Here is a 12,323-nt window from a genome sequence, read left to right as displayed (position 1 = left end):
TGCATTTTAACTAGGTCTGCTCTGGTCCATTTGTGAAATGAGACCTGTCACCACCACCACCAGAACTGAGCCCTTGCAAAACTCCCAGGTCAGGAGTACAGTGCTGGCAGGTTTTTAGGCTGGTCTTCTGGAGTAGGGGCCCATTGCCCTGCGACTGAAGCAAGTGTGAGTTGTTCGGGAGTGCGAGATGGCAGGGTTGGTATAAGTAAGTTAGGTAGTAAGTGTTGGCACTGTGGTGGTTCCTGCAGGTAGCCCTGTGCTTCTGCTGAGGAGTGGGGGAGGGAAATGGTGCCTGCCAATTCCTGTGTTCCCAGCAGGGTCTCTCCGTGAATGCTGTGTCTCTGAGACACACTCTGGGATGAGCAACTAACCTCCCCACTGTGTGCCCCCAGGCATTCTTCAGATCACTGTGTCCATGCTGTATGTCATTCTGGGATGTTTGCCTGTCTTCTAAGAACACCCCAATGTCCTCCAAACTCTTCCAGAGCCAAGCACACTGATCTTTAAAATTTTAGGCTTTAAGCCTGCCAGAACTCATGAAATTTAAGCCCTTTTGCTTTCCAGGCCAATTGCTGTGGGGATTCATCCATGTGCTCCCTGTATGCTGGTCTCTTACCCTTCTCTGCTGTTGCAGCTCCCTCCCCACTGCAGTGGCCATGATCTTTTTCTCTCCCAAAACACATCTCTGCACATCCTGCCTTCTTTGTTGTGGCCTCTCCTCTACCTTTAGTTGTGGAATTTGTTCTGCCAGTGTTCCAAGTTGATTTGGGGAGTATTTAGTATGATTTGATATTTATCTAGTTGTATTTGTGGGATGAAGCAAGTCTAGGGTCCCCCTACTCCACAGCCATCCTCCCTCCTATCTGGAGTCAGTTTTGCTGAAGCATTAATCATATCATCAAACTTCAAATTTAGGAGGCTTGCTTATATTTCCTAACATTGTCATCTGATTTTTCAGGAAACTTCTTACTGTTTTTATTGTTGTGGTATTTAAATGTGGATTTTGCAGAAGTATTCATTGCCAGTTATTTGTTAAATTTGTATAGTACAGTCCACTATTTTTTGACCATGCATTCAGAGAATTGTCATAAGATAGATCCACGAAAGCTGGAACTAGACTTATGTGGATCTTATTTCATTTCTTCAAAAGATTTAAAAAAAAATAAGTATGATAATGTAATGGCTGATTGCAGTTGGAGTTTTTCTGTTTTTAAATTTTTTTTTCATGTGAGAGTACTAATCTTACAATTTGTTAAGAAGTAAAGTGTTATAAAATTTAAACTTATGAATTTAAATTTAATATTTAATAAATAGATGGGTCATTAAATTTGAGGAAGTAGATAACTTATCTTAAAAGTTTGGGGGAATATCCTATGTTAACTACAAAATTGAGAGAAGTAATATAGAATAGTTCTCATTCTAAGCTACCTGTTAGAATCATCTTAGAAACTTCTAAAAAAATGTTAATGTTTAGTTACTTGCAGAAACAACCAATGCCAGGTGTGGGAGATGAAATGTAAAAGATTAACCTAGAAAAGTGTGTCATGTGAGATATTAGGGAATCTCAAAGTCTATATTAAAAAAGACTTGGAGGCCAACTGGGTGAGGTTCCCACAGGCCAAAATGAGATTATTTGGGCTTCAATAAGGCAATAACTTTAATGGACTAAGCACATCAAATCTGTCATGAACAACAGTAGACTCATAAAGACACAAGAAAATTAGTTGGTAACTATTAGAGGATGCTCATGACCAAATTCATTATTTTGAAAACAGATAATGAAAGGGGAAGAATTGTCTTTTCCATGCTAACTGAATGATAAGAAAACCAATAGTAAATGAACAGAAGTTTCCTTTATAGAAGTATTTCATTCAATAAGTGATAGAACTTAAATCTCAGAGTTTGCAACTCTTATGGTCTAGTAGATTTAGGTCATCATCATTGTGGCTACTGGTGTTAGAAAAAAATAGAGGTAACCAGAGATTATGTGCCTCTGGGTGGAAGAACAAATCGTATGAAAAAGTCTTGCCAAAAAGAAGAAAAAGTGAATTTGAATCTTTTCAAACCTCTAAATCCAATAACCAGTACCAAAGAGAGAAGTACTTGGTAAGAGATACCATAATGAGGCAATCAGTAAAATTCTGTCTGTAGAAATAGTTACAGAACAAGTGACCCAGTTTTCCAGTTTCTGAAACAAGTTGACAGGATAAGAGGTGAAGAAATAGAAGGAACCTATATTTTAATAAGGTACATAAACCATGTAGACCTTATTTTGGTCTGGATTCAAGTGAACCATAAAGCAATAAATTATAAAGTTTATGCAACAGTTGGAAATCTGACCACTAACCAGATTGTTATTAATATTAAAGAATTGTTACTTTTAAGCTATGATAGTGTTATTGGTTGTTGTGGTTATAGTTTTAAGAGCCCTCATCTTTTAGAGATTTGTACTGAAATAATTACTGGTAAATGATTTGATGTCTGGGATTTGCTTCAAAATAATGTGCCTTCTTAGGAAGGAGGTAGGGCTTAGATGAAACAAATTTGGCTTCACATTAATCCTATAAGGTGGGTTGTAGCTATTTGGGAGATTGTTACTTTTATTTCTTTTGCTTGAGTTCTTCTCCATGCTTTAAATTCCTTATCTACTATAAAATAATAAATAAAGTAAAATTTTATAATACATGTTTAAAAGGATTAGTGTCTAAGTAATGCATTAAGGGGCTTGATTCTAAGTCACTATATGCACGAAGATTTTGTTACCTATTTCTTCATTATTCAGAGCCCTTTGGATATCAAATTATCCAAATTTGGATATCAAATTATCTTGAATTTGATATCAAATTATCTTGAGGCTGTGTTCTATATTAGCAAGATCTGAAAAAGAGCTATTGCTTCTCTTTTGGTTTTACCTGACTAATTTTGAGGAAGTATATAACAAGCCATTAAAGCCAGCTCCCTGACTATTTAGGAACACTGATGATTATAGTAAGAGATAAGCAACAATGAAGGAAGAAACAAAGACTCATAAAAATTATATCCAGAAGTCAAAGAGAATTAATCTTAGCTCATATACGCCTATAATAACTATAGGGAACCAACAGCCTATAGAGCCATCAAGAGCTATGAGATATTGAAGAATGTACAAAAATATATTCAGAATAATGATTATAAATAATTTTTCAAGTAAATTCTATTCATTTTACTTTATTTCAGAAGGCATGGAAGTAATGTTTAAGAAGATTTTTATTCCAAATATTTAAAATTTTAAATGCTTGGGCCCTTAATAGATTAAGTTTATCTTTAATGGATAAGTTATGTTGTCAAAAAATCCAGTCCTCACATCAATAAGATACCTTGACTTGTTTCACATGCAAGGGTATAAAAAAACCAATTCCCATTCTTTGCTGTACCTCTCAGGTATTGAAAACTAAATTCAATTCAAAATATTTTTTAAATTTACTCAACAAATAGACCTCCTTGACATTTCAGACACATTTCTCATCAATCTTTGCTATTGGTTATAATCAGTTGTCACTTGAATAGAAAGTGAAACAAATTAATTACACTGGTCAGCCCAGGTATGAATTTTGAAGTAAACTGGTGAAAGCATTTTTGAAAGTCTAAGCCTCGGGGCACCTGGGTGACTCTGTGAGTTAAAGCCTCTGCCTTTGGCTTGGGTCATGATCCCAGGGTCCTGGGATCGAGCCCCGCATTGGTCTCTCTGCTTAGCAGGGAGCCTGCTTCCTCCTCTCTCTCTTTCTGCCTGCCTCTCTGCCTACTTGTGATCTCTATCTGTCAAAAAAAAAAAAAAAAGTCTAAGCCTCATCCTTAAACCATATTTATTTAATGAATTCATTTAGCATTCCAGTGCCGGGAGATTCTGGCTTATAGCTATGATTACTTTGCATTCCCTTATTATCTTTTCATCATTAAGGTATAATCCTGGAAATAATCTTTTTTTTTTCCTCATTGATTCACAGGGGAACAAGGAACGTCTTTGTCAGAAGAACAGAATGTGGAGTGGAGAGGTAGCAAGGTGTAAAAGTAAGTCACGTGACATTCAGCTGTCCCAAAGACACTACTGATGCCTCATAGTAACAGTGTGGCCACATTTCCTTTATAAATCAGTGTTTCAATTTAAAAAAAAATTTTTTTAATCATCTCCACAAACTGTGTGAGACTCTTAGATAGGATTTCACTCAAGGTCACCAAACCAACAAACGGGTCAAAAACTGTTGTAGAGATTAATGACTGAAATGGCATAGAGCACAAGATTACCGACGCCGGAATGGCAAACACTTTGTTAGAAATTAGTTAAGTATTGAATTTATTTGTATTCTTTTTGTGGGTCCCCCCCCAAATAATTATAAATTAGAAGGCTTAGCCCTTCTGCTTTTTGGTGATGGTACTAGTCAATACTGACAGTCTTTTAAAGTGATGTTGCATCTGCCAAGTAAATGAATAGTTGTGGAATTTTGTATTAACTCATTTAATGAGAAAACCCAAGTTTATTTAGCAAGATATAAGTTAATTCATATGAGTTTATTCCCAACACATGGTTCATATGATTCCTCTGCCAGAGACAATGTATAGTCAGCCCCATAAACAACCCAGGTTTGAACTGGGCATGTCCACTTACGTGTGGTTTGTTTCAATAAATACATTATGGTACTAGAAATTTATTTTCTCGTTCTTATGATTTATAGACTTTATAGACTTACACACTTTTTTTTTTTTGACAGATAGAGATCACAAGTAGGCGGAGAGGCAGGCAGAGAGAGAGAGAGGAGGAAGCAGGCTCCCTGCTGAGCAGAGAGCCTGATGCAGGGCTCGATTCCAGGACCCTGGGATCATGACCTGAGCCGAAGGCAGAGGCTTTAACCCACTGAGCCACCCAGGCGCCCCTATTCTTTTTTTTTTTTTTAAAGATTTGCTTATTTGAAAGAGAAAGAGAGAACAGGTGCATGAGGAGGAGGCACAGAGGGAGAAGGAGAGAGAATCTCCAGCAGGTACCTCACTGAGCACAGAGCCCAGCGCAGGACACGATCTCAGGACCCTTAGATCATAACCTGAGCCGAAACCAAGGGCTGGATGCTCAACCAACTCACCACCTAAGTCCCCCTATACAAATCCTATTCTTTTATCTGTGGGTTTTTTTCATTTTCTTTCTAAATTATCAAAAATCAAATATATTAATATCTGTATCAACCTGTTTTCAGGGAAGTCTGTTCACTAATAGATACAGATGTCAGTGTAGGTAATAATTTAGTAAATCATATAGGAATCTTTCAAATCAGGTTGCTCAGTATGAGCACTTTTTCCCCTCAGAAATATTTGTAATTTTTATATGGCTCAGGAAAACATATAATAAAATATATAAAAATATCAACAGTTTTATCCCTGAGTGGTGGCATTAAAACTGTTATTTTCTTTTTGCTTATTTGTGTTTTCTAATTTTCTACAAAGAACTTGTGCCATGTGTTTAATAATTTAGAAAGAAAAAGAAAAAAATCCCACAGCACAGAATAGGATTTGCATTTTAACAATATCCCTAGATGATTTTTTTTTTAGATTTTATTTATTTATTTGAGAGAGAGAGCAAGAGAGAGTTGGGTGAAGGTCAGAGGGAGAAGCAGACTCCCAGCTGAGCAGGGAGCCCAATGCGGGACACGATCCTGGGATTCCAGGATCATGACTTGAGCCAAAGGCAGATGCTCAATCAGCTGAGCCACCCAGGCGCCCTCCCTACATGATTTCCATGCACATCAGTCTAGAAACATTGCCTTGGACCTATGGCTTTTAGCCTTTGGCACACTGGAGCATCCTACGGAGCTTTGAAAAATCCCTTGCCCAGATAAATCAGTTAAGTCAGAATCTCTGGGGGTGGGAACCCACATCAATATATTTTTAAAGCTCCCAGGTAATTCCAAGATCCATGGTCCCGGTGTACGGAGTCCTTACCAGGCTGGCTGAAGCCGGGAGGAGTCAGTTAGCATCGAATCCACTGGCTCTCAAACCCTGAGTGAGCACTGGAAATCATATGGGGAGCTTCTAATACCAGAAGTTAGGCCACAACACAGAGATTCCGATTCATTTGGTCAGAGAGAGGCCTTGCTCATTTAGACCCCCAGCATTATTAACAACAAAAGGTGACAATATACATAAAGATAAATAGAGTCAACAGGAAAATACCAATCTTTAATTGCCTACATGCCTAAAGCGAAACTTATACATGCTGGGATTTTTCAAGCATATCCTTGTGTCTCACATAGTCGTAGGCTTCAGTATTTTCTGTAATGCACTGAGTAGCAATTGCAGCAGAGGAAGGAAAGAGGATTGGAAGAAGCGTTTAATACGAGGTTTTGGTTTTTCTTTCTAGAGACCAGTTGTGAAGCTCCACTTGAGTTTCTGAACGGGGAAGCTGAAGTTGAAAACACCACGATTGGACCCCGGGTGCTGTATTCCTGCAACAGAGGGTACAGCCTTGAAGGGGCACCTGAGGCATACTGCACGGAACACGGAGCTTGGAGCCACCCACTTCCTGTTTGCAAACGTGTGTGTTGACTCTAGAGGTTTTGTCAGCTTCCGTTTCGTGATTAGTTTCCCAAATGTCTAAACACAGAGAAAACTCCACTGAGTGAGACTGGCCCAGAGAAAGCAATCTGTGCATCTCCAAACCAAATACTATGGGGTATTTTTTAAAGATTTTATTTATTTATTTGAGAGAGAGAAAAAGAGAGAGAGTGAGACAGAGAGAGAGCATGAGCAGGGGGAGGAGCAGAGGAAGAGGGAGAAGCAAACTCCCCACTGAGCAGGGAACCAGACCAACCCAGGATCCGGAGATCACAACCTGAGCCAAAGGCAGGTGCTGAATCGACTTAACCTTAACCTATGGGGTATTTTTTTTTTTTAGATTTTATTTTTTATTTATTTGACACACAGAGAGAGATTGATCACAGTAGGCAGAGAGACAGGCAGAGAGAGAGGGGGAAGCAGGCTCCCTACTGAGCAGAGAGTCCGATGTGGGGCTCGATCCCAGGACCCTGGGATCATGACCTGAGCTGAAGGCAGAGGCTTTAACCCACTGAGCCTCCCAGGCACCCCTACCTATGGGATATTTTTAAAAATCTACTCATATTATCTGAAATATCCAGTCTGAGAATCAGCTTTCATCAGATTCCTTGGATGATTATAAGCAGTCCAAGGCACTAATAAAAAAATGCAGCTTAATGAAAAAATTTTGACCCAAATGTATAAGGAATTTGTTTAAGGATGTGAAAAGGGTGAAGAAAGAATATATTAAGGTGCAATTTTAATACAATAAAATATGTATAAATATAGTGAATGAAGATAATTAGTTATAAACATTAGAATAAAAACAATATTCACATGCAAGATCTAATTTGACAGAGCACTGGTTATGTTTAAAGTATTAAAATGCACTAAATGAGTCTTTAGGATTCAGCTGATCCCTGCTTCACTCACACAGACTTCTTTGAAAAAAAAAAAAAAAAAAAAAAAAACGAAAACTGCTGAAATATGTTGATGTGTGCCACACACTTGCACTAAGAAATCCTGGTGCTGTAATCATTTTTTGTTTTTGCTTCAGATGTACAAAATGAACCCATTTTTATGAATAAGCCTAGCAAACTCTACAATTAAGTTATACTATCCTGTTTAAGTAGTATGAGTCTGAAGTTTGATTCAGCTCACTGAGAAAAGTCTGACGCTTCTCTGGGGCATCCTTCTGAAGGATGTTCAGTAAAAGAAAGTAAAGTGACAAAGAGAAGCATTTAATCTGCATTCTTAATATTCTTCCAAAACCAAGGCAGTGTTTAATGCACTCCCTGATTCCTAGTACACCTCTTCTTTCCCCAGTGTTGGGCCATAATTTCAAACAACTATTTAATTTGCCATCTTAGAATTTTAGGACAAGGTGTTAGTGGTTGAATAACTTGAGGTTTACAGATCTGATCTGATCTTATCCTTAAAAATAATTTCATGCAGTTGCAAAACACATTTTTTTAAATGTTTGAAGTTCTGTATTTTTAAGCCTCGTATGATCCTCACTGAGAACCCAACTCTAAAGGGCTCATCATACTCTGCCTTTAAAGAAATAGATTAAGAGAAGGAGAATATCAGTAAGCATTTTTTTTGTTCTGTTTAACAGCAAATCCATGCCCTGTTCCTTTTGTGATTCCCGAGAATGCTGTGCTTTCTGAAAAGGAGTTTTATGTTGATCAGAACGTGTCCATCAAGTGTAGGGAAGGCTTCCTGCTCCAAGGCCAAGGCATCATTACCTGTAACCCTGATGAGACGTGGACGCTGACAAGTGCCAAATGTGAAAGTAAGTAAATGGACAGGTGGATTCCAGATCCTTTCATTAGTGCAGAACATTTTCTCATCCTTGTGAGATATTTTCAATCAAGTAACCTAAATGTAGATATTGAGATCTCTGTCTTATGGTTATCAGCTTCTGTGTTGACAATTTTTAAAATTAAAAAAAAGAAAAAGATCTTTATGGGGCACCTGGATGGCTCAGTCGGTTAAGTGGCTGCCTTCAGCTCAGGTCACGATCCCAGAGTCGTGGGATTGAGTCCCGCATCGGGTTGCCTGCTCAGTAGAGAGCCTGCTTCTCCCTCTCCCTCTCCCTCTCCCTCTCCCTCTGCCTGCTGCTCTGCCTACTTGTGCTATCTCTCTGTCAAATAAATAAATAAAATCTTTTTAAAAAATAATAAATAAATAAATAAATAAACTTTTAAAAAAGATCTTTGAATTCCAAACATAAAAAGAAAACTTTCCAGAAGTAGGCTAAAACCTACTTAGCCAGGATTCGCTGAACAGATTTTCAAAATGTGTTCTTCTAGGAATGAGCAAAATATTAAATCTAAAATATATTTTTCTTCCAGGGCACCTGGCTGGCTCAGTCAGTAGAACTTGCAGCTCTTGATCTCGGAGTCATGATCTCGAGCCCCAGGGTGAATGTAAAGATTACTTTAAAAAAACAAAATACATATTCTTCCCATATTCCGAGAGTCCCCAAACTATCCTTTAACAGGCTATGAATGCTTTGCCATACAAAAATTATTCCACAGTGGTTCTCTAACTTGAACTACCTGGAAGACTTGTTTAAAATAGGTTCCTGGGCTCCTCCTTTGAATGTCTGGTTCAGTAGGCTGGGATGAGGCCTGAGAATTTGTATTTCAAACAAGCTCCCAGGTGTTGCTGCAGATGCCAGTCCTGGAACCACAGTTTGAGAACCCCTGGGCTAGCACTATTTTGATAGAGAACCCAGAATCCGGCAGCACCACTTGCTGCCCTGTGGTAACTTAAAACATCTGCCCTGCCCGACATCCCGCCCTCCGGCTCCCTTGTCGTCCAAGCTCCTCCCTCTGCAGCAGTTAACGAACATGCATCGAGGCTAGCCAGATGCAGGACACTGGGCTGCGTAGTCTGAGAATATATCGTGCCTGCGATGACCATCTTCAGAACTCTTGCCCTCCAGTTAAGAAGAAAAGTGTGTGTGAAGGCCACGGGGATTGTGGAGTCGGAGAAGACCTGGGTTTCAATTCTGTCCTCAGAGCTTTCTAAGTCGAAACTTACGCCTGTGCCCTAACTTCTCTGAACGTTCGGCTCTCGTGTGTTAATGGCCCAATAACACCTGTCTTATAGGTTTGTTTCGAAGAATCAGTGAGTCGGTGTATTTCTTCCAGCTGTGTCTCCTGATAGGAAGAGATACACCAACAGCCCAAGTGTCTGAATGGCCAACCAGCAGCCTACGGCAGCCTTAGAATTTCGATTTTTACTCCAGCAAATATATAGTAAACATTTAGCCTTATAAAATCGACTCCAAGCGAAATGGGAAGAACTGCGTATGTATAAGCGTTGACCAGGGGCCTGAACTAAGGCAGGCCAAGGGCCCTGATCCTGAGACGTACCACGCAGAGCCCGGGACACGGAGCGAGGAGAGACATGTGCTGTGGGCGTGTTTCATTCTTCTTCTGTGTTCCTGAGAGGCTCGGCGGTTGCCTGGGAGAGGAGACAGTTTCTACCCTTGTTGGCTCTCCTCAATCCCTCTTTTGCATTTTTTATTACACAGAAAGCCTCTGGCTTAGAAGACAATCTCTTCGCTGAGGGACATGAGAAACAATTTACCTCTTTTCCTCTCATCCTAATATTTATTTTTACAAATCAGTGATTAAAATTTATCATGTTTGGGAATCACCTGGGGAGGGTGGGTAAGATCCAGACTCGAAAACTAGAAACTCCTGAAAGTTTCATTTTCAGCAAAAACCCAAGGTGATTCCCATATAGGTCGTCTGAGATCTGTGCTTTGGTCACTTCAGGAAACCAGCCATCAGCTTGCCGTGACCTTTCTGCTCCCCCAGCCTGGAAGCTCTTTCCCTCTGATCCACTCCAGCGCTATGGCCCAGTCCAAATGCCGCCTTCACTGTGATTTGTACCCTGAAAATCCGGAGTATAATCAGTCACATTCACCTTGATTTTCCTGTAGGAGAGTATCCAGCTCTTAAGTTGTCCATCATTCTGCTCCTTGTCTGAACAAAAGAACAGTATTTTCTTCATTGGTTTCTTTCCAATTTCTGAGCCACAGAAGGCATTAGTACATATTTTACAACTGACTCACTGAATTAACATTTGTAACCACCTTGAAGGAAAAGAAAATTTAGAAAAATCATACACATCGGTCATCCCCTCTGACAAGTTCTTCATAGTATTATGACCACCAAGTGACATTTTCGACTTCACGGAGAGTCATCCAAAAGTTAGACTTACACGAACAGGATGCTGACTGGAATCCCAGCTCCAATCCAGGCCTTGTCTAGTGAGCCACCCCAGATTCACTCTAGTTATCTCAAGGCTTTTTGAGGCAAAATTAGTTATAAAGCTTTTTATTTAAATATACAGTACATCTCACTTCTAAAAGAGGATTGTCATTCAATCTCTCACATTTCGAAAGCAGAGAGTCACTGGGTTACAGTCTTGAAAAGAAGGAAACTGATGTGAAGCCTTGAAACCTTGAATGTCATAAACCTCATCAAAGTGTATAAACTGAGTCTGGACAGGCTAAAGAAATACTCATTTACTCACTTTTCGAATGTGTCTCAAGAGCCCACTGCCTATGGGATGCTATCTTTGGCACCAATACCATGGTCTTTTTTTTTTTTTAAGATTTTATTTATTTATTTGACAGACGGAGACCACAAGTAGGCAGAGAGGCAGGCAGAGAGAGAGGAGGAAGCAGGCTCCCTGCTGAGCAGAGAGCCCGATGCAGGGCTCCATCCCAGGACCCTGGGATCATGACCTGAGTTGAAGGCAGAGGCTTAACCCACTGAGCCACTCAGGTGCCCCACCCATACCATGGTCTTGATGGAATAGGCACTACTGCAGTTCATGAGCTTTACTCTAAAACAATAGACTTCAAATAACCCCCATGCTTCTCCCCTTCTGATTTGATCAGCATCCTGCATGAGCGTTCTTTGGAAGCTACCTCTTTGGCAATCCACAAAAGCTCATTCTTGGGCTCCTCGAGACTTCTTGCTTGATAAAAAACAAAACAACAACAACAAAACAGCTCAGGCCTTTGAGTCAAAAGACAAAACCTTTGATCCTGCACATCTCGTTTTTTCTAGACAGCAGCAGATTATACTTTTAGTTCCTAGGACCTCTTAGTTATTATACAGGTGAAAAGGCAACTTTCTATATTTCATCTTTGCTCTTTAAATCAATCCAGTCTTGGAGAGGAGATTGTGTTCTCTTCTGACCACTAGCTGTGTTAGTAGCACAGGCTTCATCGTGGTTCTGTGTTCCTGTAGAAATATCCTGTGGTCTGCCAGCTCATGTCGAAAATGCGATTGCTCGAGGTGTACATTACCAGTATGGGGACGTGATCACCTACTCGTGTTACAGTGGATACATGCTGGAGGGTCCCCTAAGAAGTGTTTGCCTGGAGAACGGAACCTGGACATCACCTCCTGTTTGCAGAGGTAAGGCAATCTTTGAATGGCTATTTCTCAGGGAAGCGGTAGGGAAATGCGAATAAAGTCTGATAAGGCCAACAGCTATAATGCATGAACTATTACTTCTCCTTGGCTTTAAATTTTCTCTTGACATCTATGTCATTTTCCTTAACTTTATGGGTTTGAGTTTTGAAAGCTTTCATATAGAACTCCGGCCGAGCACACGGCCCCTTCCCGAGTCAATCGTGGGTCTCAGTCCAAGTGTTCTTCCAGAGTATTCTCCAGCTGCTAGGGGAGCTGTGTCATGTGTGAGCCCTGAGGGACTTCTTGAACAGTCAGGTC

At 39.9% G+C, this 12,323-nt stretch overlaps 1 protein-coding gene across 1 annotated transcript in view; it reads left to right on the top strand.

Moving 5' to 3' along the window:
* LOC111145837 (sushi, von Willebrand factor type A, EGF and pentraxin domain containing 1) overlaps positions 1–12,323 on the top strand; it is a 209,004-nt gene that overhangs the window by 183,650 nt on the left and 13,031 nt on the right. Inside the window, exons 42-45 of the mRNA XM_022501101.1 lie at positions 3,984–4,047; positions 6,383–6,556; positions 8,174–8,350; positions 11,838–12,008. Of these exons, the coding sequence (XP_022356809.1) occupies positions 3,984–4,047; positions 6,383–6,556; positions 8,174–8,350; positions 11,838–12,008 (586 nt within the window). The remainder of the gene's footprint in view (positions 1–3,983; positions 4,048–6,382; positions 6,557–8,173; positions 8,351–11,837; positions 12,009–12,323) is intronic.

The sequence above is a fragment of the Enhydra lutris genome, unplaced genomic scaffold, assembly GCF_002288905.1.
Source record: "Enhydra lutris kenyoni isolate GAN:26980312 unplaced genomic scaffold, ASM228890v2 scaffoldscaffold13, whole genome shotgun sequence".
In the NCBI taxonomy this organism is placed as follows: Eukaryota; Metazoa; Chordata; class Mammalia; order Carnivora; family Mustelidae; genus Enhydra; species Enhydra lutris.
This window is presented reverse-complemented; position numbering and strand designations above follow the sequence as displayed.